Source organism: Chelonia mydas, chromosome 1 (genome assembly GCF_015237465.2).
Source record: "Chelonia mydas isolate rCheMyd1 chromosome 1, rCheMyd1.pri.v2, whole genome shotgun sequence".
Lineage (NCBI taxonomy): Eukaryota > Metazoa > Chordata > Testudines > Cheloniidae > Chelonia > Chelonia mydas.
Genome location: NC_057849.1, coordinates 275,974,739 through 276,001,927, shown reverse-complemented (window position 1 = coordinate 276,001,927; position 27,189 = coordinate 275,974,739). Strand labels below are relative to the sequence as shown.

The 27,189-nt window shown below is 38.3% G+C and overlaps 1 protein-coding gene across 3 annotated transcripts in view; it reads left to right on the top strand.

The window, feature by feature from the left end:
- The window catches only part of PTPRQ (protein tyrosine phosphatase receptor type Q), a 212,322-nt gene that overhangs the window by 70,427 nt on the left and 114,706 nt on the right, over positions 1-27,189 (top strand). For all 3 annotated transcript variants that reach the window (XM_043547169.1, XM_043547172.1, XM_043547163.1), the window contains 12 exons: positions 2,101-2,247; positions 5,745-5,917; positions 8,247-8,457; positions 10,078-10,227; positions 10,346-10,525; positions 11,670-11,777; positions 16,139-16,417; positions 19,870-20,052; positions 20,905-21,006; positions 23,198-23,318; positions 25,648-25,808; positions 27,035-27,180. In XM_043547169.1, the coding sequence (XP_043403104.1) occupies positions 2,101-2,247; positions 5,745-5,917; positions 8,247-8,457; positions 10,078-10,227; positions 10,346-10,525; positions 11,670-11,777; positions 16,139-16,417; positions 19,870-20,052; positions 20,905-21,006; positions 23,198-23,318; positions 25,648-25,808; positions 27,035-27,180 (1,961 nt within the window). The remainder of the gene's footprint in view (positions 1-2,100; positions 2,248-5,744; positions 5,918-8,246; positions 8,458-10,077; positions 10,228-10,345; positions 10,526-11,669; positions 11,778-16,138; positions 16,418-19,869; positions 20,053-20,904; positions 21,007-23,197; positions 23,319-25,647; positions 25,809-27,034; positions 27,181-27,189) is intronic.

The window sequence follows — 27,189 nt, the reverse complement described above, 5'->3', positions numbered from 1 at the left end:
CTGGGAATGGGTGACAGGATGAATCACTTGATGATTACCTACTGTATTCATTCCCTCTGGGGCAGCTGGCATTGTCCACAGTCGGAAGATAGGATACTGGGCTAGATGGAACTTTGGTCTGACCCAGTATGGTGGTTCTTCTGTTCTTATGTTCTTACTCTCAACTGGTCCTTACTATGGGATTGTCATCTCTGTAGAAAGACTAGAGCAGTTCAAGCAGTTTGAGAAGGAAGAGGGATCTAAATGATAATTCCTTCAGTGTCTGCTGAGAATTTCTGCCTCTGGCAACAGGGCGCAAATGAAAAGACTGGCTGCTTCCAAGATCTCTCAAATCTATAGCTTCCAATCTCAGCCACACAAATTGTCTTCTGGAAAGGAAACTTGCATTCTGTCACCTCCCAGTAAAGCAGCACTGAAGCACTTTGTCTTATTTTTCTTTAGTATTTGAACCACAATTTCTCACTAGAGAATGGAGAGCTCTCAGCATCTGTTATGAGAGAATCAGACAGCTCCAAAAGTTCCCCTTAGAAATGGTTTTCCCACTTGAACTTTTTGATATTTATCATTGTTATTTGTGTAAGAGAAGCTGGGATCCATAGAACCAGTTCCAAGTCTAGAGCCATTCTTAGTGTAATATTCCAAATTCTTAACAGTTCAGAAGAAAAGAGAGGTATGTGTGAGCTGTACTTGACTTGAAGAAAGGGTTCTCCAGTCTGTGATACCTATATAATCAGTCAAATTTTCTTTAACGTTTATTACCCTTATAGAATCAGCTGTTATAGAAAGATTTGAGTATATTCTTCCTTCACTGTTCTTTTATTGCTCCACAATGAGGGTATCTGGAGAGATGATGAGGCAGAATAGAACATTTCTTACCTATAAATATCCTTCCTGTGATTATTTTCTCCACCACTCCACACATATCTATAATGTGAACCTGGCTTTATATTTCTGATGATTTTTTAACTTAGTCATGGGTGGTTGTAGGGGTTCATTGACCTCCCTCCCATCAGTCTTGGAGGGAGGCCACACCCCCTCGCTACAGTGTGCCTATAAATGCAAAGCTCAATAGGGAATTAGCAGTCTCAGGGCTCTAGCCCCCTGGGCAGAGCAGAGCAATAAGTGGTCAAAGGGGCTCTGGCCCTCGGGGCAGGTCAGAGCCAGCAAACACAGGCTGTTTGGCCTAAGGTGAGCAGGCTGCCAACCCAGAGGTGGGGTCGGCAGTAGGGAGTAGGGGGACCTGGGCCCACCCTACTTCACCAGGTTCTAGCCCAGGGCCCTGACAGTGGGGGAGGACTCCACCACTGGATCAGTGGGGATCCCACTGAAACACGCTGACCTGGACTCTGGCAACACAGCCGGACTAATGTCTGGTGTCCCTGGGCTACTTACTACTACCCCTCCTGGGTATACCTCTGTCTCCTGGGGTTTCTCCATCTCGGGGTACACGACCAGCGGCAGTCCCAGTAGCTCTTCCAGTACTGGTCAGTCTTTGGTCCCGAACACCTCCTTTGGTGCTGTAGAGCTCTATTGTGGGGGAAGAAATGTCTGCTTCCTTCTCCAGCTCTCGGACAACTGAGCTCCATGGCCTGTCCTTTAAACTTCCAGTCCCACCCCTCTGCTTCCAGCGGGGGACATAGCTTGCCTGGCTCTGCCCACCAGAGGGTGGTTTTTGGCTTCTTCCCATCAGTCTGGGAGGGAGCCCACAATCCCTCGCTATAGTGGTGTATATAGTTATAATAGGAGATAATTAATTTGACATACTTATAATTTTAAGACTAATTTTTAGAGCCCCCCCCCAGTGAAGATTGTTGGAGAGATTAATTGTAGAAGAGAAATTAAAAGGAAAGAAATTTTCCATTCAGACTGGTTGAGAGAGTCTGCTTGTATTGCAATGATATTTTAGTATTTTACCAGGGGCATGCAATATTACTTGTAATAAGTCATAGTTATTATAAACTGATGGTAATTTCATTATGGTTAATAACTTCATTATTGGTTTTGTCTTTTGTCTTTCATTGGAAAATAACTGTATTCAAAATGAAGAAATGTTCAATACTGTTTGTATTAAACTGAAACTGTTTTCCCGTTTCACTCTAGGTTATATTCTAGATAACAGCACAAAAGATCTCAAGTTCACATTTAATAATCTAACACCATTTACAACCTATGATGTGTCTGTTAGTGCTGAGACAAGTGCCGGGATGGGGCCTAAATCTAATTTAACAGTTTTTACTCCTCCAGAAGGTAGGTAGGGTTATAGAAATAAAATTGAAAAACCTAATTGTCCTGCTACATATGATGGCTGGTTTTAATTCTCCCTTCAAAGAATTCTCCCATTTGTGTAAATTGTGTATGAAAAATAGATGTGTTTCTAGTTCACTCCCTCTTCCGGATAGTGTATTATAAGCAAGAAATCACAAATCAAAGAAAGGGAATACCCAGGAAAGTTTTGTATGTTTAGCAAACACAGAAAATATTAAAAACACACTATGACCACATTTATTTGAGTTCAGAAGCCTTCAAAGATTATGGAACTAATATGTTTTGAATGAAAAAAAAAAAAGGCATTACTTCTGGACTGGGTAATTTGGTTAAAGGAACGACTCCATTATTTGGCCAGTAGATGGCAGCAAATAGTAGGGTAAGAGCATATTTCTGTAATTACATCAAATGTTATCACTCCACATGTACAGTTAATTATCTTGATAGTGATATTTTTCATATAGAGCTCTTTTAAAAATACTGTTATGTGAATAGCTTGCGCTAAGCTGAAAAAGAAGAATGTGATCTATGTGCATCATAATTGCTCTACTTTCAACAAAATTCATTGTTTCTTTGTAAGGAGGTGATTGATACCCTTTAGTTAAAACATAAAAGCATATGTGTTCTAAAGGAAACCCCAAGAACACCTTTATATTTATTATAGTGAAATATCTCAGTATATAAAAGGCCTGAAAATAGAACAGATGAAAAGCTGCTCATGATAAGAACAGGAGACATCGAGGCAAACTCAGCAGGTGTGAAAAGGCACATGTGCATTCTTCCCCCATCACCACCCTTTTCCACCCTCCATCTTTCCCTTTCCCTTTGTCCCGTCCCGTCCTGTCCGTTTTTCTCTGTTCAGCCCTGTTCCATTTTTGTTCCTAGTTAAAACAAAACTAACAGACTTGTGAATTACTTCCCTTAAATAGAAAAGGAGGACTTGTGGCACCTTAGAGACTAACCAATTTATTTGAGCATGAGCTTTCGTGAGCTACAGCTCACTTCATCACGAAAGCTCATGCTCAAATAAATTGGTTAGTCTCTAAGGTGCCACAAGTCCTCCTTTTCTTTTTGCGAATACAGACTAACACGGCTGTTACTCTGAAACCTTCCCTTAAATACTGCCTGTGTAGCAATACCAGTTTTCATGATGCTCTGACACTTTCAGATCTGCCTCTTGTGATTAGTGTTCTTCTTCCAAATCCAGTTCTAGCTTCCTTTCTCAATTATAAAATGATATGGATTGGATGAGTCCTTTAGTGAGTTAGTATGCATCCGATGAAGTGAGCTGTAGCTCACGAAAGCTTATGCTCAAATAAATTGGTTAGTCTCTAAGGTGCCACAAGTCCTCCTTTTCTTTTAGTTAGTCTAGAGTTACCCAAACTGTGGCCTGTGAATTACTAGTGAGCTACAAAGCTCTTGCTTGTGTTCTGCAGAGTTTTTTATAGTTACATGTTGCTGATTCTCCTTCTCATTTCCAGTGGAGAGAATCAGAACAGGTTGGATGCAGGGGGAGGGGTGGGGGAGGGGGGATGAAAGAAAAAAGGTAGACAGTTGAATTAAGGTCTTTTTTTATTCAAAAAGGACAAAAATCTTTATCACACTAAACACAGCTAAAAATCATGAATAATTTCAAGTAAGAAATTGCTGTAGATGCCACAGTAATGTTATGTGACTATGAATGGGAGGAGAGAGCGCTCATATCACAATTTCTCTATTAAGATGTGGTTCACACTTATTACATGTTCTCTGTCCTCTGGTCTAGTCACTGGTCCTATTGTCTAATGGAGTAGTTGTTCCTGATTCTGTGTCATTACTTCCATGAGACTCAGTTCTTTCAACCTTTTATTGAAGTTTGAGACATTTGCTGGAAAGTAGTGCCCACAGGCCCCAGCCATGATCAGATCTCCCTTGTGCTAGGTGCTGTACAAACACATAATAATAGATAATCCCTGTCCCAAAGAGCTTTCAGTTTTAGATTCCAATCCACCTGCTTCATGCTTAGCTTTATACACTGTAAGGAATCCCATTGATTTCACTGTGACTGCTAGGTTCAGGACCTAAATACACAAGAGAGACAAAGGGTAGGAGGGGAAACAGAACAAAGAAGTGAAGTGACTTGCCCAAGTTCATACAGCAGGTCAGTGGCAGACTCTGGAATAGAATTCAGATTTCCTGACTTCCAGACCAGTGTTTTCCTCCTGGACTGCACTCCCGCTCTGACCCATATTATTTTATTTTATTTTATTTTATTTTATTTGTTAGATTTATTTTACTTAGTTGTTTCTGGGAAAACTAGCAGGTGATGATAGTATTCCAGTATTCAAATTTTGGTTTAAAAGCAATGGGTTATTCTAACTTCTTTTCAGCAAGAAGAAGTGAGAAGTGAGTGTTATACCCCTCCAATTTGAACACTGGTTTATTTTGGTATTCATATTCATGCTAGGCAACACACATATTCTGAAGTGTGTCATAATAAGACAGATTGATAGATTTTGGTCCCAAACCTACAAACCATCACTCATGTGAGTAGTCCCATTTGTAGTTAAAGGACTACTCATGTGAATCAAGATTAGCAGGCCTTTTATCTATGTTACTTTAGGATGAATGATTTTGTGTCTCAAGTTCTATGAGAACCATTCTGTGGAATGTTAAGACACTGATGTGTGATGTTGATTATTTTGCATGTAAAGAGTCAAAAAGTTCTAGAGTTTAAGGCCAGAAGGGACCACCAGATCATCTAGTCTGACCTCCTGTATATCACAGGCCACCCACACCACTCAGCATCCACACACTAAACTCAACAACCGAAATTAGGCTGAAGTATTACAGCCCACAGGAGACTAGACTGTTATGTGTCACAGGCAGAGAATACGAGGGACTCAGGTACACCAGTGCCCAAGGCACCTGCAATGGCAGGGAAAGGATTAAATGATATATACGTACAATGTAAGATCATTATTAATACTAAAAGGTGAAATGGAAATAAAACTCTAAAAATGTGATACACGAAGTGGGACCATCATCAATTATAATTTTCCAAATACTTTTTCATTTCATGCATATATATATATGTTTGATTTATTTATGCCTAAGTTTGTTCAAATCTGTGTAGATCAGCGTAGATCCACTGACTTCCAGTGCAAATGACTTCAATTGGAATTGAGCTATACTGATTTACATGAAATGAGGATCTGGCCTTCTTCATACAGTCTTATTATAATACTGCATATCATATAACTATCTGCATGTTTTTAAATCATGATTTAACCAGTGGGATAAAAGTTTCTTGAAGTAACTTGTTGATTGCACTGGAACAACTCACTTCATAAACAGTTAAAATCTGAATAGATGTTTAGATTGCCTTTGCTCAATGTGCTGAAAAAGTTTACAGTAAAATTTGGAAATTGATTGGCAGTGTTTAATTAAATTCAGTATTGGAGATAACATTTAATGTAAGGGTTTTTCGTTTGTTTTAGTTCCAGGTGCTGTATCTGATTTACAACTAGCAGAAATAGAAGCCACTCTCATAAGAATTTCTTGGAGGAAACCACAACAACCAAATGGAATCATTACCCAATATAGGGTTAAAGTGTTAGCTCAGGACACAGGATTGACTGTGGAAAACACAATCCTCACAGGGAAAGTTAAGGTATTTTGGTTTTTATTTGGCTATTCTGTTTTGGTTACCTTGCTAATGTGATAGTTGGTGTGGTTTTATTTTAAATTATAAAATTAGTTACTATTGATTAATTTTCAGTCCTTTCACGCTGTCCCTTATTTCCTGCTCTATTTTTAATTGAGAGTTAAAGTTTCTAGTTTCACCTCACTGCACTGTCACTGAGAGTATATCCACACTGCAATAAAAGGCCCATGGCATGGCACTTGCTGGTTCGGATCAGTTGTCTCGGGCTCACAGGGCTTGGGCTCTGGGTCTAAAAATTGCAGTTTGGGCTTGGGCTAGAGCCCAGGCTCTGAAACCATGTGAGGGGGGAGCTCAAGCTCCAGCCCAAGCCTGAATGTCTACACTGCAATTTTTAGCCCCATAGCCCAAGCCCTGCCAGCCCAAGTCAATTGGTCTAGGCTCTGAGACCTGGTACCTTGGGTTTTTACTGCAGTGTAGATGTACGCTTGAAAGCTTCCATGCATATGTCAGTAAAATGGTTTTGACTTTATAATTAAGCAAATGTAGCAAAGCACAGGAGACAGAGATTGCCTTTTTGCCAATAAAGATTTAAAGATACTTTTGCCACAATGTATCTGGTACCAGTAAATATTATGTGGATTTTTCCATGTTAATTTGGAAAAGTATCTGTCTCCCTATTAGCCATTTTCTTAACTTCTGCTGCTCTAGATTCTTCCATCTGTACTCAAGTTGAATCCTGCCCTACTCTGAAATGAATGGACCATTCACCTGAACATGAGTGGCAGAATCTGATTCTCTGTGTTTACTGATATTGGTCTAATCAAAGGTGTTTTTTTTTTTTATTTGTTACAGAAAAGGGTACTTTTCAATAACATTTCCTTTTAATAGTGATGCTTAAATCTTTTTTTTTTTAATGTTTAGGAATACTGATTTTCAAGAAAAAGGATATTTTTCAAAATAAACATGTAACTCAAATAATTAGTTGTCATTGTTATTATTATTATTATTCATTTATTTATGTATTTACGATAGTGTCCTCTTCTCCACCTGAGAATGGGATGCCATTGTGCTAGGCAGTATAGAAACATGTAATAAGAGAGAGATCTTGCTCTGGGAGCTTAGAGACAAAGAAAGGTTTATTAGTCCCATTTTACAGATTGGAAACTCAGGCTCAGAAAAATTAAGTAGATCTGGTCAAAATTTCCTGATTTTTTTTTAATGAAACTTTGATTTGAAATTTTGATCTGAAATTTAAATTTGAAAAAATATTCAGCTAGATTATTATTTAAAAAATTTGGGTAGGGAGTTCAATAATCGGCTACCGAGCTGGTCAGAATTTGTTTTTATTTTTGAAAAAAATCCACATAATTTTCAATAAATTTTAACAAAAAGTCACAATTTTTGTACTGACCTTTCAACAAGTTCTGTTATTAAGTGACTTGCACAAAGTCACATGGGAAGTCTGCAACAGAACCTAGAATTGACTCTAGATCTCCTGGATATTACTTCGTACCTGATCCTGTGCCATTGATCTGATTAACTTTCCCTCCTCCCCATTTCTTATCCTTCTTCAGTCCAGTCAGTCTGTTCCTCCCTTTCCTCCACGCCCAGCAGGCAGAGCATTGAGAATGCAGGATAGACGGTCTCCCTCCTCTCAATTTTAGTGCCACAGTGACCCCCTACAGCCCTGGGCTGGAGTATTCTTAGTGCAGATGAAATCTGTGGAGAATTTAGCTGCCAAACTCTAACAAGTCTTTAGTAAGCAGGGAGATATTTAAAAGACTTTTCACTTGACCAGATTTGGGTGAATTTTCCTAGGTATATCAAAAGGCACATTCAAAGTAACACCCCTGCTAAGTTTCAAGACCTTGCTCCAAAGCAGGGAGACACTAGAACTTCTTAATGAAATGGTTGTAAGAATGTTGTTAACATGAGCAAAACAACATGTTTTCCTTTAATCCTATTTTCAGAAGGTACTAAACTGTTTTAGCTGAAACTTAAAACACAAAACAAAATCAGCCTGAATCAGATACCCAGCAAGGCAGATTTCAGCTCAAATAGTTAAAGTTTATCAAAGTTATAAGCAATTGAAAATAAGGTTTTATAATGGGAAGTGTCAGGCAACCTTAATTGTAGTTGTTGATACCAGCCCCACCTATAATGTATATTAATCTAATCTCTCTACTATATATACGTACTATTATGTGCTATTTATATGTAATATGTATATATATACGTGTGTTTATGTGTGTGTGTGTATAATGAGAAAAATGAGTTAATGGTAAGTGTCATATTTGGTTTGCGATTTATTTGTTGTTGTATTTTTAATCTTTAGCATTCAATGGATTCTGTGGATCCAGACATGTTAAAGGAAAATATCCAATCTACTTTCACTGGAGATACAATAGAAACAGCCACTGGTTTATATGAAGGCTCAGCTGAGATGTTTCCCATGATACAAACAGTTTCTTCAGTAACATTTAGTATTCTATCTAGTGATAACTTGCCCACCATCAATGGAGCAGCAGAACTACCTTCAGTTTCTGGTAAAATTTTAAGATATTTTTATACCTACCTCATTGTTCAAAAGGTCCCTGTCACTGTCACAAATATGATCTTTAGCACAGAGTTCAACCAAATTATTAATGGGTCATTTTCTGGAGTCAAGTTTTTTACTACCAAATAACCTTCTGAAGCAACTGTGAATGCCACACAGGCAGGAACTAGCCCCTTATCACCCAGCTGACCTTCTTCCTAGTGAAAGTAGCACACTAGAGCCATCGGCCAAGCTGCATAGACAATCAGTTATTACAGTTGCCAAAGCAGGTGTGATTGCAGGGGATTAACATATCTCCAAGCCCTTCACAGACCTTGATTTCCCTGAACCTTTTGACTAATAGCTTTTCAAATGTCACTGAAGGTAAATAGGTCAAAAAGTTACAGCTCTGCTCTATGGGGTGGCAAACAGGTGGGGATGACCCCCCATGTCATGGTGATGTCATTAGTATATACACTTGTTCTGCGTTATCAATGGAACATTGTTTCTTTACTAAGTATGGATATTTATGACCCATTAAACAAGACTTAGTTGACAGATACAGGCTTAAAATACCTCTCCAAATTTTTACCATGAGAGCTTTAAACAGCAGACAGAGGGCCAAATTCTGATTTTATTTATGCTCCATTAAAGTCCCTGCATCTGGTTTGCAGTGTTTTTGTAGTGGTATTGTCACAGGATATGAGAGAGACAAGGTGGATGAGGTAATATCTTTTATTGGATCAACATCTGTTGGTGAGAGAGACAAGCTTTCAAGCTTACATAGAGCCCTTCTTCAGGTCTGCATCTGGTGTAATACAGTATTAAAGTATAAGTAACTTATGCTGTAGTGTAATGACACCTGTATGGGGCACTGATGTTGACTAGCACAATCAGCTGGCTACTGAGTTTAGCCCTGATATCCTGAATATTCTTCTTATCCAACCCAGGCCTCTTAGCTTTGTTTTATAATATTGGCCCGGCTCATTCATTCCTACCAAAACCCCCACATGAAGGGGTCTCCTTGAGGAGACCCAGGAGTAGATGCTCTTGAGATTGATCACATCAGTTAGCTGGGGAGAAGGAAGCAGAAATTTCTCAGTCTCTGTGGAGAAGAAAGGAAGGTCCACTCCCTAGTTTAGTAGATTCCTGTGGGTCCTGGGAGGCTGGGGCCATCTACACAGAGGTCTTGTGCTTCCATACCAGCATTTCCCCCCATCCCCTTCTCAAACTCCTTGGGGCCACAGACCCCAAGATCCACAGACCATAGAGGAGACAATCTGCATTCCCTGTCCTCAGTTATCCTGCCGACTGTTTAGCTTGGCCCACTGAGTGTCCACCCAGTCCCAAAGCCTGGACTTTGGACTGTGTGGAGAGACCTCTACAGGGTCTAGGGAGTAGGGAACGGATGTGCAAACATGGGGAGATCCATGTACAGAGTGTCCCCTCCATGTGTGAGTTATAAACCATGATGTAGCTTATTATTTATATATTCTAATTGCCATGAAAGTGAGGTGAAAATGTCTACAATAAAATGTGTGTGCAAAAATATTTCAGCTTCAGCTTAGACTTTTGAAAAATAATTTAATGTTACAAATGGAAAACAAAGCTTTTTTCCTTTTAACCACAGATAACCAGTATGTTATCATTTCATCTGAACAGCTGTCATATACAATAAAAGGACTTACACCTTTCATAGAATATACAATCAGTGTATCTGCTTTCACCATTATTGGAGAAGGGCCTCCATCTGTTCTCACCATTAGGACACGTGAACAAGGTAACATTGCATAACTTTAAAATAATTTCAGGTAAGGGATTCCTCCTTCCACCCTAGTTTTTGCTATGATTTAATCTTTCCTTCACCCACATTAACTCTTTTGTTTTTGTTTCTTAAGTTCCAAGCTCAGTGCAAAATATTTATTATAAAAATATTAGCTCATCATCTGTTTTGCTGTATTGGGATCCTCCAGCAAATCCCAATGGAAAAATCACTCATTATACAATTTACGCGATGGAACTGGACACAAAGAGAGCATTTCACATGACAACTGCAAACAATAGCTTCCTTATAACAGGTATGGGATAGCTTTAGCATGAGGGGGTGACTAGATAACCTGTTGAGGTCCCTTCCAGCCTTACATTTCTCTGATTCATAAAAATAGTTGCAACTGTGTTATGCAAAATATATCAAATTGACTATTTAGAAATGTAGGTAGTCCAGATCATTCCTCCCCAGTCTTCATGTGGAAGGGTGGCTTGAGGATTTCTGCAACACTCTTCCCCTCGCAGAAGGGGAGGGAAGGGACAGTGAGAGGCTGGAGGGGAGGAGTGGGCAGGCTGGGGGAGAAGACCTATTGTACCCACCTCTGGGTCCATGGAAATTAGCTGAAAAAGGTAATAAATGCTAGGTCCAGAGGTTGGCATGGCTAGAGAGCTCCCTGGCAATGTGGCTCCAATGGAATTGCTCTACCTATAAACTGAGGAGGAGGATGGGGGCCAGAGCTGGTGCAGGGGCAGAGAGGGCCTCTGCATCAATGGCCCAAACTTCTTGTGGATCCAGAGAAATCTGCCAATTTGGGGAAGTGGCTTTTCTGTCGAGGGCAAAACCCACTATCCTGGCTCCTTCGGATGGTAGTTAGTAATTTCTGCAAGGGATTTATAATAGGGATATTTTCATAGAACCTCCCCTCCTTGGCTTTTCACATGGGAGGGGGTTAGTTTGTTTCTGTGCTGCTAGTTCTTTTTACGACTTTCACCTTTTACACAGTATGTGTTAGAAATTTATCATCTTTTTCTACTTTTAAAAAAATACCTTTTTGTATTTTAATTGAAGAAAAGGCATCCCATTGTGGGTTTTCAGACACCTGTTTGTACTAACCAAAGTACTAAAATATATATACATGCTCACATACACACTGAATTCCTTATGGATAAATTGTTAAAGCTATGTACAGAGATTAAGCTAGTCCATTTCTGTTGAAGTCAATGGGAGTGATTAGTTGAAGCCCCAAACTTAAATTTTATTTTAGATAGTGAGATTTAGAATATCTCATAGTGGCTCCATGGGCTATTAGTTGTTTTTTAAGTTACATAAATTCTTATATAGCTCTGAAAACTATTTGCACATTGCCCATTTTTATACTTACTATGTGAACTAAAAGGAAAAGAGGATGTTTAAGAAGAATCACAGGCTAGGATTCTTTTTCTTGCTCTTCCTAGGTCTGAAAAAGTACACAAATTATAAAATGAGAGTAGCAGCTTCCACCACAGTGGGAGAAAGTGCTCTGTCTGAAGAGAACGATTTTTTTGTGAGAACACCTGAAGATGGTAAGTATCTTGTTTGCAGTGATGTGCATGAGCTGGATGCGTGCACAAACAAATAATAAAACATACACATTGAGATCTATTTCCAAAATTTGGAATCTTCCCAAACCCACTCAAACTACGACTCACCCAGTGTTGCTGCCCTCAGCCAGTTTTGCAGGCCTGGGAGGAAAGAAATAAACTTCAGCAGTACCTGAAGGTTAGCAAATTTGGGCTCTGGTGCACCAACAGGGGAAGCAGCTCCAGAACCTTGACTGAAAATGCCCTGTCTCCAGCCCCTTTCTAATTAACCCAGAGGTTATTAGCTTGGAAGATCCACAGCTTCTGCCTGTTATCATGATGTGGAAGATAGGTGGCTTCTGAGGTATCCAGAACCTAAACCATTAAAGGCTTTTTATCTTAAAAACAGCATTGTAAATTGTACCCAGAAACAATTTGGAAGCCACCTCAGATAATGGAACCTGGGTGAATGTGCTGTCTACAAGCGGAGTTTCAGAACAAGTGAGCAGCAGCATTCTGCATAAGCAGCAGTTTCTGAGTTTAACTATGGTATAGCCCTTTGCAGAGTGCAGTGTACGAGGCTTTATTATCTATTGAAATTGATCAGTAATTTTAGTATATGATACAATATTGCAGGAACTACTTGCACTGTTATATATCAGATCAAGATTTTGTAGCTTTAGGTGGTACCTGAGCACAACCCCTCTCCACAGCATGCTTCTCTCAAAACCCTGCCCGCGGAAGGGTTACTGCTGTTCCTAGAAGTATTAACTTCTGCTCTGGGTTGGCACCCCCTTGAGAAATGGGTAGATTGTATGGACACAGGAGTCAAGGGTAGCCTAGTTCCTTAGGGTTTCCTGCTGCCAGAGGGGAAGGGGAGGCCAAGTGGTAGCATGGCTGGGCCAGCACATAGTTTGTCTTTTTTTTCCACACAGATCCCTGAGAGGCATAGGATTTGGATCCTACCCCTCTGCCATCTGATCTCCCCTGAGGGGAACCGTGGTTGGAAACATAGGGTTGGGAAAGCTGTGACATTTCCTAGGCCCTTTCTCACTTACTCTCACTCCTGTGGGTTTTACTTTAAGTGAGTAAGATATGGCTCAGAATCAGTCTTACCTATTTAATTCCATATGGAAACTGGAATAGTAATTTTGTGTAACCATATCTCAGAGTGCTTCACAGTAAGGATAAACATAAAATAAAATAACTTATTTGGATTTTTACCAGCAACAGTAAAAGAGCTGCTCTTTTAAATATACACCAAGGATATGTCCACACTTGGAGATTGGGGTATGATACCCAGCCCAAATAAACATACTCAGACTAGCTCTCATTGAGCTAGCACATGAAAAATATTAGTGTAGTCATGGTGGCATGGGCAGCCCACGGGCAGCTCAGGCGGGCAGCCTGGAGTACATACTCATGGGGTCTGGGTGGGTTTGTATTAGTAGAGGCTAGCCTGTGCCACGGCTGCTCATGCTACTGCTAGCTTGCAAGAGTATATCTACTCGAGCTGGGAATCCCACCCCTAGATGTAGCCTAATAGACAGAGCCATCAATCACACTGATCAGATTAGAGCTGTATTGAATCTTTGTGCCTTTTAGCCCCAGCGTTGAGGTAGTGCAGAGCTGCACTACTCCAGAGGGATCACAGGGAGGCATTCTGAGCCTCCCTGGGGTAAAAAGTATTTTGGAACTTCCTGAGCAGGGGGTTGGACTAGATGACCTCTTGAGGTCCCTTCCAACCCTGATATTCTATGATTCTATGATGTGCAGGGAGCATGTAACACACTCTGCCCACAGTGGACAGTCAGATCCACTGGTTTATATGAAGACGATCAAGGCCAGAAAACTGCTTATTCCTCCACTTCTGTGAGATGGCTTTCTTTAGGCACTCATATACCATAATGAGGAGTATTGGGTAAATGCCTGGGTAGATTGAATCTAGAGGACACTAGCAGCAGCTGTCACTGACCCCTACACTGAGAGCACAACAAACATAGAGAGGTTTGGTTCTACGAGAGGGCCAGCCACAATTTGGCCACTAAGGGTATGTCTACACTGCAATTAGACACCCTTGGCTGGTCTGGGCCAGCTGATTCAGGCTTCTGTGGTTCAGACTGATTGCAGAGTAGATGTTCAGGCTTGGACTGCAGCACAAACTCTGGGACCCTCCCACCTCGCAGAGTCCTAGAGTCTGGGCCCCAGCCTGAGTCCAAACATCTACACTGCAGTTAAACAGGACCTTAGCCCAAGCCCCATGAGCCTGAGTCAGCTGGCACAGGCCAGTGCAGGTTTTCAGTTGTAGTGAAGACTTACCCTAAGAGGTAGGATTGGTGGTACTGAGTGTACAAACACAGTTGATCAAATTCATCCCTGATGTAATTCATGAAGTCAGTGTTGTCAGTCCAGTGAGTCCTGCCATCCTGGTATAGGATGGAAGGGACTCCACCATATGATTCTGAAAGAATCTAGCCACTGACTAGGAGACACAATAATTGCTGAAGGGGGGGGCATGGGAACTGACTCAAAAACACAGCCCTGAAAAGGGAAAGAAATATGCTGTGACTAACTTCCATTTAGTTTACCTAATACAGCTGGTGATTGATGACCATGAAGATCTCTGTGTAACTCTTGTGTGCTGTGGTGTGAGGGTCACACAGAAAGCAAGTCTAGCTATGGGGTAACTTATTGGCTACACTTGCTTGCAGTGTCTTGACCTCTAGCTGATGACAATAATGTAGTCACAAGGCACTGTATATAAGTGCGCATAAGTGAGCCTGCTCTCAGGCACAAAATCAGCAGTAGATATAAACATCTCTTCCATAGAAGAGCTGCTCATGTAGTCACTACTAATATATGCAATATATAAAACTTAATAAGGTATAATAAACACTATTATGTTTTATTGCCTGAGCAGCAGAAAAATGGTGACAGTAAAGAATATTGTCACATTTATACATTTATTTTGTCCCTTATTTCCTTTTCTAAGAATTAGTGTTGGGCTTTGGGGTTTAGTTCATATAAATGTTCAGATATCTCAAAGCTTATCTTGAACCTTCTTGGCCTGGAGGTCTCACAGAAATTTCCAATGCTTCTTTATGAATTTCTGACTCAAGAGGTTCCAGTTGTAGTAGGTCACCACTCTGGATCCCACATCTGCCAGCATAAATATTCCAATATACAGTAACTCCCAGTTCTTGATTTCTCTGGCATGGAAAGATCATTAAAAGCAACAGCAAAATATCCTCAATTCTGAGAGAAATGTGGATTGATGAGGACCTATAAACTATGTACTTAAACTAGATAGATTACCATCAGGAAATGGGAATTAAAGGTAATTTCCTATTCTCCAGTGGTACAGTATAGCTCACTGAAGCCAGTGGAATTAAACTGCTGTGAAACTGATGAAAATGAGAGAAGTATTAGACCTAATATCTATGGCCCTGACCCTGTAATTAGATCCATGGGGGCAGAGCATTACACCCATATGAAATCCCACTAAAGTTGGTGAGACTCCACACAGGCACACATGAATATGGCTGCAGGATCATTGCCCAAGTTCCAACATTGCAAGAGAGATGGCAACACACACAGGGGACTGGTTGGAGAGGGAGAACAAAAGTTACAGAGATGTAGGTCATGTGGTTGCTATATTTAGTAATACACGTCTTGGAATTTGTCATGGTTTAAAAACATTATTTACAACAATGTTCTTTTTCTTTTTGTGGCAAAGTATGTTTTAAGGAGAGAGCTGAAGGAAAAGAGGAAGGTGAAGGGATTGTGGTCTGGCTCATGAAGGAGGTTCTAGGCACAGGTGGATGCATGGAAGAAGGCACAGAAGCCAAAGTAGGGGAAGTCAAAGGGGATGACTGCAGAGGGTGGGGATGTTTAAAAAGAGGAGACTAGAGAAATACGCAGGAGCTGTGCTCAGGTCTCTGAAGGCAAGGATAAGGAGTTTGATGTGAAAGGCAAGAGGAATCCAATGAGAGGATTTGACAAAGAGTTGAACATAGAAAGGTAGGCTGGACAGACGATTTTTGCATCTGCATTTTTGATGGATTGGTGGGTGACGTGAGAGAGAGTCTAAAGAGACTGCAGAAGTTGGGTGCAAGCTAATCAAGGTTTGCACAACAGTTTTACTGGTGGGAAAAGAAGGATTTCTGAAATATACGAGGGTGAAAAACTCTTAGGATTTAGTGATAATGATTTGGAGGGGAGACTATATCATCACCTTTAGCTCTGGATCTTGCTGTAGCTGCCTCTAGAAATGTCTAGATATTAGGAACATATACATTTATGGGAACATTTCTCTATTATATGATCAGTTAAAAAATTCAAAGACCTTTTATTCTGTATTGCAGAACCAGGCTCTCCGCCCCAGAATGTAGAGGTATTAGACGTAACTGCAACAGGAATATACTTGAGATGGTCACCACCAGAGCAACCTAATGGGATCATAACTCATTATGAAGTTCTGTACAATTATGCCAATGACTTATTTATTAAAAATACCTCAGCTACAAGTATTTTTTTAAATGGCATGAAACCATACACGCTCTACAACATTTCCGTAAGGGCTTTCACTAGGCTTGGCCATGGGAATCAATCATTTCCACTGTCTGTCAGAACTTCTGAAACTGGTGAGTATATTTCTTAAACATAATATAATTTGTCCACGTTTGATAGCCTGTGGTGACATTTTATGCCAATTCATTTTACTGTAATACACATTTTTATGCCAAATGCTTCCCTCCTTCACCTGTGCAAAGACTGAGTAGGGAGTGGGAAGGGGAGAAGAGGGCAATGAGAGCAGAGATGTAGAATGGGACCCAGTAATGTATTGTAGAGCCTTATACAGTCCCTGCCTTTTACAAATTCTCCTGCCCTGCAGGAAAAAAATGTCATTTTTATAGAAAAGGAGAAATTTCAAAAGGCCAGGAGTGTTGCTGAGGACAAAGAGCTTGAATTTGATATGGTAAGAGAAAGGAAACCAGTGAAAAAATTCAAAGACAGATGTTGGTGACATGATTGAAGCAGCAGGAGAGTAAAATGACATTATTGAAATATTTTGGAAAAGGGAGCGGTAAAATGAAACTGGAGAGGGTTACAGTAGTCAAGATGAAAGTTGCTCAGGACAGGGAAAAGGTATTTTAGCAGAGGGTACTGAGACAGAAGGGTGGATTTTGGAGATACTAACAAGGAATCAACAGGATGTAGCAAAAGATTAGATATTAGGGGTGGGGTGGGGTGGGGATTGAAGTGGGAAGGGAGAAGGAAAGAGAAAAATCAAGTCTGGGAGACAGGCAGGATAATGGAAATACCAATAGACATGGAAAAGAGAGGCAGAAGAGGGGTTAGGAGATTAGACATCAAAGAGCAGATGTTGGGGAGGCAGCTAGAAAGGCAGGAAATGATGGAGGTCAAGAGGGATGTCTGGAGCAGAGCTGATAAAAATTGGGTTTGATTTGAACTCAAACCATTTTTTGTATTTTTTTTTTTTTTGGTCAGATCGAAAAACTCAAAATTTTTTGGTTTCAAATTGACCAAAATGTTTCTGGTCAATTTGAAATAGTTTTTTCAGTTTTTCAGTTAGTTTTAAGTGAACCAAAACATTTTAGTCAACCCAAAACAGTTTTTTTTTTTAGTTTTCAGTTTTGATTTGATTGTTTACAAGTGTTTTAAACCCTTATTTTGGTGTTTTGTTTTTAAATTGGCCATATTTGAATTTGAAATGCCAATTCAAAACAAAAAGTCAAAACAAAACATTTCCAAATGGTTGAAACGAAAAAATTTAACTTTCTCAATTTTTTCCCATTTGTTTTTTGGCTGAAGCGGTTTGTCAAATTCACGAATAGTTTTGAAGCACAAAAATGCATTTTTAAACAAAATAGCCCCTGATTTTTTTTGCCTAGTTCTAGTCAGGAGTATAGAAGAGGAGTGATTTTGAATAATTAGTGTATAGGTAGTGGGTGAATGATTGGGAATAGATAAGGTCACAGTGAAAGGAAGACATAGAGGAAGAGACTGAACAGATCTCTTAGGGATACAGAGGAACAGGAGAGGATGTGGGGAGTCAATAAATAAGAAATTAGGAACCTTAATAAGGGAATTGTATTGAATGGGGAGGACAAAAGCCAAGTTTGAAGGGATCATCTGAAGAAGGGGAAGTCAAGGCAATGAGAGTGAACAGCATGCTCTAGGATTTTGGAAATCAATAGGAGAAGGGAAATAGAATGGTAGCAACTGCAAGAGAAGGAAGTTAGATCATGGTGACGTCTTTATCAAGATAAAGAAAGAAGAAACAGAGATATGAAGTTAGTGGGAAATACAGGTACCCAGCAACTCTGAAAAGCAGGCCAATTTGATAGAGGTTTCTATGTGTGTATTTTGAAGTCTAACTTTATGCATTCACATTTCAAATTTTGGCCTGTGTCCATTTGGTTAGGCAAAGATGGCAATATGATGCCCTAAAAGTGAAACTACTTTGTGCTTACTTAGCTGAAAGTTAGCTAATATAATCTGTCATTTGTTTTTAAAAGTCAGTAGGGACCTAGATACCAAAGTCTTAATGATGACATAAATCTGTAATAAATTACTGCCTAAGACCTAGCTGGTCATTCCCTCCCTTACTAGTTACCACCATTTGTAGCTGAACACGTTGCTTCATACAGCGGATTTTACCTGATAAGGAATATGTTCAAGAGAGTATTGTATACTTAGCAACAGGCCTGAAAAACCTGTACTTGAAGTGTATTATTAATAAGTATGTGTTAAAAAAATAAATGTTGGAAACCTTCTCTCATTCTTTAAACTAAACAAATTAATTTCAGGTTCAGATCACTCCTTATAACCTGTTCTGGCCCCTTAGGTCCTCCTTTCCTCCTCTCTTGGGGGTGCAATGGATGCAAAACAATAGGTTTGAATCCAGAATTAGGTGGAACACAGAAGAGAAGCTGCAACAACATTCATTATGAGATCTTCAGAGGTGGATGTATCACAGGGAAGGCAGGCATTTTAAGATTGAAAGTATGGAGGAAAGTGGGACCTATTGAAGCATCATTGTGTTTGAGAGATTCCACCACTAAACTAGGAAGCTCTTTAGAGTGATTTCCCAGCCTCTGATGGAATTCAGCCCCTCTCTGGATATTGCTAAATCCTCCCAGCCAGAGGTGACTTATCTCTGGGGTTCATACAAATATATCTGAAGAGCAAGTATTGGGGGTAGCTGTGTTAGTCTGTATCCACAAAAACAACAAGGAGTTCGGTGGCACCTTAAAGACTAACAGATTTATTTGGGCATAAGCTTTCGTGGGTAAAAAACCACTTCTTCAGATGCATGAAGAGCAAACGTTTTGTATTTTGAATGCAAATGGTTGCATCAAATTGCAGGTATTTTCAAAATATTTCCTAGGGAGGCGACCCAGAACTCTTGTAAAACCTATTTACTCCCTCTACCTTGTCAAACTGCACAAACTGAAAGCTGTGCAGTGATAACCAAACTTATATTTATTTTGTTTCAGAAAATGATTAAACAATGTTATCATGTGCTGGTGCCTCTCTCCCTGGTTCTGGGATCTGGGAAAACAGGTGTTTTTTTTAAAAATGGGAAAACAAATTAAAAGATTGCCCAGTCCCTACCTCTTTGCAAGCATGTGGAGCAGGAAAGGCAAATGGAAAAAATGTTAGTGGAAACCATTTGTTAAAATATTGGCAACACATCAATGAAGAGTTTCTTGAGAGAGAGCCAAGTTGGAAATTCATGGTGATAGCTACTAAGGTGTCAGGGAGGAAGCTCAGCATCACAGGGTTGGGGGAAGTGAGTGAGAAGGTCTTTAGCTCATTTGTCAAAAGAATTCCACCAATTTGTTAAAGGCGGTACATAAAAAACCTCATTATACAGATAGTTGCATTATATATTATAGATACGTTTTTCATGTCTTTTTGACCTTGCAGATCAACTTGTAAAACTATAAAATTATTGTTTTTAGTAAAAAAAAAAATCAAATATTTACAATATACTGTATTTTTTATTGTTTAACTAATGAACAAAACTTTGACTTGACTCTTTTAAGTCTGAATTTTCCTCTTTCAGTTCCTGATAGTGCACCAGAAAACATAACCTACAGGAACATCTCATCTACAGAAGTAGAATTATCATTTTTTCCACCATCTGTTCCAAATGGGATTATACAGAAGTACACTGTATATCTCCAGGGGATTAATGGAACTGAGCTAAGAATCATAAACACTACTCTTCTGACGATAAGTATTACAGGTTAGTATGTAACAATCTGAAACTTGATAGTCTCTTGGTTGGTTGATGGTGTATAGTTCATGCTGACAAATTCCAGTCAGAAGGAAATATTTAATGTTTGTTGGAAACTTAATGTTTACAACCTTGACTTCAATATGCCAATGTCATTAAATGTCACTTTTCAAGAAGATAGCCATGACTGACACTAAATTTAGTGCTAATTGTGAATACTAAGACCTTGATCCTGAAAATACTCTCAGACTTAGTTTCACTGACTTCAGTGGGACTACTCAAATGTATAAAATTAAGCACATGTGTAAGTGTTTGTAGGATCAGGGTCTTAATTTTAACACCTCAGTTTTAAACACAATAATACATTTTATGGAACAAAATGATTTTTTAATTATGTGAACATGCAGATTTCTATATTAAGAAAAACAGATGCCTTCACATTCCTGTAAAACTAGAAGATATTGAAATACTTCAGATTATGGCTAAAGTTAATTTCAGTTATAAATCTGATTTTGCTGATGTCCCAGCTTCTGAAATACTGAAAAGGGTAATTTCCACTTAAAAGTTTACACGTGTGGACTGTGTCCAGCAGAAAATTGGTCTCCAATTTTAGGTGTTATTGGACAAGACATTTTTATGCTGTGAGACTCAGAAAAAATCATTTAAAACGTTCTTCTAAGACATATTTGGCACATCTAATATCAACCTTGAGGTCAGTGGGAATTGTGAGATGCTCAGCACTTTTGCCTGCTTATATACTCAGAAACCTAACTTTAGTGTTTTTTAACTATTTTTTTTAAATATTCACTGAAATCCCCCTCAGAATTTATAAAATAGTTTACTGCATTCTTCTTTCTTTAGGTTTAAAGAAATATACCAAATATACAGTTGAGGTGTCTGCAAGCACTAGCAAGGGTGAAGGGGTTCGTAGTGCACCTCTAAACATACTGACTAATGAAGATGGTAAGTCAGAAAAGAAATTACAATATATCGTTGTCCACTTCTAGTGGACAAGTCTTAAACTTTTTGTTTCAGAGTTCTTTGTACGTTTGATTTATATAGGCACTTTCCATTTAGATATAATGGATCTTTATTCTTTAATACCTCTATCAGTATAAGTTATGTCAAATCACAAAAGTTCTGTATTTGGAAAGCAACGCTATTATTGTTCTAATATCTCGTCAGTGTTTTCCATTTTTAAGAACCCTTAATTTACTGTTACTATTTTAGTCTATTACAGAAGGGCAGCAGTAAGTCAGAAGGAGGTTGTCTCTGTGTGGGTGTAAAAGTGGACAAAGGGAGAAAGCACAGACCCCGTTCCTTTTGCCTCCCAGCACATGGACCTAGAACAATCATAGTTCTTGTGCTTGAAGTCTTTGGTTCTTCTAAATAGATGAATTTATAGTTATTGTTATTAGTATTGTGTTAGTGCTCAGAGGACCTAATCGGTGGCACTAGACACCCCAAATTGAGCATGGAGGGGTGAGTGAAAGGTAGGACCAGGGCACTGCCCTCCATACTAGTCAGCAGAGCTGGCCATACATTGTCAGAGTGTGTATACCACGCTTTATTTAATGATATCATAATATCTATGCTCCCTTTCCATCCCATTAGACACAATTACTCAGGGGGTTCCTACAGTGGGGGTGCATCTCTGCAAAACTCCCAAAGTGGCCAGAGGCTCTCATCCACAGTTCATACCATGTTACACTGCTCAATATAAATATTGCTATAATACATCAAAAACAGTTTAATTATATAAAATTAAGCCATTTGTTTAAAATGTTTTTTCTTTAGAGCAAACATTCATTCTGTATTTTACTAAAGAGTTTGTTAGCTGAATAAGGAGATATACGAGTTAAAGACAAATAATATCTTAGAATCAAGACATGCCAGAGACACATGAAATTCAGTATTTGATAGACCTTTTATTGTAGTGCTACTAAGGATAATATAGCAAGTAAACACTAAATACAGCTGTCACCATTTATTACCAGTAAATACAGGCATTCACTGACTTCATTAAGCCTTTGTTGAGGCAAAATTAAGAGAGTAAGATGTTTAAAACATTTTTGCTGTCCTCTGTGGTTGAGAAAGACAGTGCAATTAAAGGAAGAGCAACAAAAATATTTATAATATGCCACATGTATCTTACTCAAAAGTACACACTGTTCAGAGCATTAGACCAAATGCTTCACAGATTTGCTAATAGCTATGCTTATGTTCTCAATTTCCATGCATGACCACAGCCATGACCTGAATTTTTAGTACATGATGCTGTTTTGTTTAATTTGAAAAACAAAAGTAATGTTAACATTACAACACAGTGCAATACCTTTATCTGGTAGAAAAAAAAAACAAAAACAGTTTTACTTCCTACCTTAGTGGAAAATATCATTATTACTAAGCATACATACGGATACATTTTCATCACAGCAACATTTGTATGAACCTTAACTATTTTAATTAGAATGAAATAAAAATGTATTATAACGTTTTTATTCAGCTGTGCTCTCTCAGTAATTAGTGGTTATACTGCTGTCTGGTGTTCATCTTAGAATGAATTTCAGGTGTCTCATTCATTGAATACATATATATTTTCTTTCATGACATTTTAAATGTATGAATGTGTTCCTTGTTTGATGGAGTGAAAAGATTTAACTCTGCATGGTATCCCACATTTTTATCATCTCTCAATGCTATGCTCATCAATTTTCCCATCTTTTGGTGCTTCATATAATTATTTCCAGCTCCACTTCTCGTCAGGGGAACTATTTTGTTATATTTTACATGCATTCACACCTAAAAAGCTCTTGCTTTTATTAGAAGGGGGAAAATTACAATATACTTGACAAGTAGGTGAATCAGTATGACAAACCCATTGCTCTGTTTTCTCATGAAATATTTTTTTCCATTGAATCACAGAAACAGATGTTTTAACACTACCATGAAAAATCTTCCTTTATCATCTGGCTGAAAAAGTAAAGAAGCCTGGCTATAACACCATTTGATATGGATACTGTACCTGTGTGCTTCCATAATTCACTTCCTAGCACAAATAATTAAAATCCTATTTAAAGATACTTCACTTAACCATGCCACTCAGATCTTAGCTGTTTAACAAGTTGTTGTGTTCTGCACTCTCACTTTATAGCTCCTAGTTCACCTCCACAATCCCTCTCAGTAAAACAGTTGTCGGGTGTCACTGTGAAGTTGTCATGGAAACAACCACTGGAGCCAAATGGAATTATCCTCTATTACACAGTTTATGTCTGGTAAGATTTTCTGGAAATGGTTCTGAGGATAAATATTAATCTGTAATCTAAAAGGAATGTAAGTTTTTTCTTACAGACCTTGTTGAATATACATTTTTGAGAGTGAATATTGATAAGTTACTTAAAATACTAGCTTTCATATACACAAATGCCCCTCTAAAAAGGGGTAGGTGAAAATTGTAGAATTAAATGATTACAAGCATCTAAAATATTTTTCAGATCTTTGGGGTTTTGCAAAATGAGTTTATATTTAAATTAGCTGGTGATCTCCCATCCTCACATATTAATTGGACCATTTGGAATCTAATTAACGATAAAATGAGACACCAACAAACACTATTGTTTGGGGTCTGCTAATATTTCCATCTGAAGATGGAATGGAGATGGCCAAGAACCATGAAAAATGCTGTTTCATCTCCCATTCAGTGGTCTGAGCAAGCAAGGAGTTGTGATAGTAGCAGTCCCTGTCCACTCTTTGACATTAGTACCACCTAGGGTGATATTTTATACACATCATGTTTCCTGCTACTTCAGCACTTCCCAATACTTTGTTACTATACCATCTTATCTGTCTTCTTCTCAACTCTGTTATAACACTCATTATAAGTGCTGGATATTATATTATATTATATTCGTGCCTCTTGGGATCTGTCTCTTCCTCCTTCAAAAAAAGACTATTGTCATTTTAAATCCCAGTTTAAAACTTTTTTTCACTCTCTTCTTCTGAACACTACTTGTTCTAAAGATTTGTCATATCTTCCTTTTGTAAGCCCTGCATATTGCCTTTACTGGGGACTGCCTTTACACATGTTGACTTGTTTATTTTGATCATTGATTACAGTTAGTTATTGTATTTATGCTGTGCTCTTCAATTGCCATTACCCAATGCATAGGGGCAAATAGCTACAGAAATACATACCATGCAATGTAAATTATGTATGCAAAATGGTGTTGTGTTACAGATGAGGAGTTCTTATAGATATATTACTACTAAATATGCACGCCTTTAAAGGTGACCTAAAAGTTTGCTTTTTTTTAGGTGGCCTAAAAGTTTTTAAAGGTGACCTAAAAGTTTCTCCTGGCGGTGGCTAATTTTTATCTTTTTTCTTAGTTATGAACTTCTGCTTTAAAATAATGATAAGGTAAACACAAGTAATCCCACTCTCCAGAAGAGTATAAATTGGCTTTCCACTGCTCCTTCCACTGTACTGGCAAGAGTTAATGTCATCTGCATCAGTGGAGAACTTTGAACTGTGGATGAACTTGTAGCACAAACAGATCTCCCTCACGTTAAGGAATATGGTTTTGATGCATACTGTGTTTAAAGACCTAAGGATATTCAAGATCAAGGAACTTCTTCTTCATTCAAATCCTTCCTTAAGACTTATTATATCTGTGATTACTATAGAATGTATCATTATTAATCATTTTTCAATAACTTGTTAATTGAACCATCTAGATCCGCAGATGCCTAAATTAAGTAACCACAGAACTTCACTGATGTCGCCTTTGTCCTTGCCCTTGCCCTCTCCATCTACTCCCTTCTGTGTCTTATCCCCACATACCCTCTCACATCTAAAATTAGATTGCGATTAGCTCTTTGAGGTAAGGACCTTGGGTGAAAACTCCCACTGACTTCTGTGGAGCCAGGATTTCACCCCTTGTCTTTAAATTATTTAGAACACTTTTGGGTGCTATAAAATAATCATAATTAATTACTAGGGCTAATATGGCAAACAAGCTCTTGAACCACAACTTTTCTTAGTGGCAACATTTTCTAGTGGATATAACTAATGCAAGAGCTTCCTAATACCAGGTAAAGAGGCAAAGATAGTGAATGGGGGGCATTTGAAAGTGTAGAAGAAAATTATCTAAACATTCTAACAACTATGTTACATTAGCTGTAGAAAATTTAGCATTGAATGAATGAAGCCAGGAATCCACAATGAAGAACTCAAATGTGAGCTAATAGTAAAAAAAAGTCATCACTTTTTAATGGTTCTCTTGCAAGAAATACAATATTTATAAGTTACAGGAATTTAAGAAATGTTGGTCTCAGTTGTGTTAGCTATCTAGCACTAATGAATTTCTGTAGTTTTGGCTAAGGCTTGTTTCTTATTTGATTTGTGAGAAGTGCCTTTTTAAGCTCAACATCTTGATAATTTTTTGAATAATATAATGGATTTACTGTAGATGAAAGTTCTATTTCTATTTTATGAGTTTCTGTTTATGACAATATTGTTTTCTGTGGTGTTTTTTAGTAAAATGTATTATACCATGCTGCAGTTTTGTCATGAAAATATATATATGTAACGATTTTCTTCTTTAGGAATACAACATCAAAAAGAAGTGTTAATGTAACTGAAACATCACTGATATTCACAGACCTAGAAAATAACAATGAATACAAAATTTATATAACAACAAGTACCAGATTTGGGGATGGAAACATAAAAAGTAGCATTATAAGCTTCAGAACTTCTGAAGGAGGTAAGTTTATGTATCGTAATAAATCATATAAATAAATCTGTAGTTGCATCCATAAGTTTGTGTCAACCTTATTTAAACATATAAAATAACTTAGGTGAAATCTGCCATTTGATTGGCTATCTAAGAACGTTTGAATGTCTGATGTCTCTTCATCAAACAGAGCACTACATTTCCCTGCAAGACATTTAAATTTAAAAGGCTTTTTGTATTGCTGTTTGACATGAAGTAAAAAGAGGGGAATTTGGTTTTATTGCCCTTTGTTCTATCAAGCTGTGAAATAAGGTCCTGAGAAGGAAAGCCCTCACAGTTTTAGTGTGTCTCTCACAAACACAGGAGTAAAGTGGTTGTAGTCGGAAAGCAGTTTTATAAACATGGCATTGTGGGATTCCAAGTTGATTTGATCCCAATGAATTTCATATACTTCAGAAGTGAAAGGTCTTTTTTTCTAGGAGGCAACACTGTACACTCAACTTTGAAATTCAAGCTAGTTCCTTTCTGGCTCTGATGTCACCAACAATAACAATTTTGCCACTGAAACTTAGGTCCCATCCTTCAATTAACTGTGTGCATGTGTCTCTGCACCTTTGTGGAGCCTCACTGGCCCAAGTGTGGCTCTGAATAAGCACATGCGTTTGTCTTCACATAGTCATCTGTAGGATCGGTATCTTAGTCAATAATTCTGTGAATGATGGTGTGATCTATAATAGAATCCAACTCACAGTTCCCTAGCTGTATTGGCTCTGCAATGCTAATGGTAGTAAAAAGTGTGAAAAAACTTATTTTAGTTAATGAAACAAGCATAAAGGACTCTAAATACACATGAAACACGTTTGTTAAGAAGATTGCATGCATACATAACGCTTTGTGCACATGTCTGAATTGGGATTTATATTTGCATAAAACAGTAAGTACATGCACTTACAAATCTCAAGTTTTACAGGTTCACTGAGTGCATAAACTTGGATTTGTGCATGCAAATGTATGCATGTCTTTGACTCTCTCTGAAAAATGAATGTCTTTGAAAATCAGGGCTTTCAAAGTGTATGGTAGCCATTAGTTCAATTGTACCTTTTCCACTTCCTCCAGAAACAGGATCTGATATTCAATAATTTCATAAATACATTTGATTTAATATAGGATTTTTTTCAAATCAATAAAGTCTAAATATTGGGTAATAAAAAGCACAAAACTTATGTTACATAAGCTAAATCTTAATATTATTCCAGCACCAAGTGATCCACCAAAAGATGTCATGTACAGAAACCTCACTGCATCATCAATAATGGTTTTCTGGTCCCCGCCTCAAAGGCCTAATGGGATTATACAATATTATTCAGTTTATTACAAAAATAATTCAGGAATTTTTATGCAGGTAAGTTTC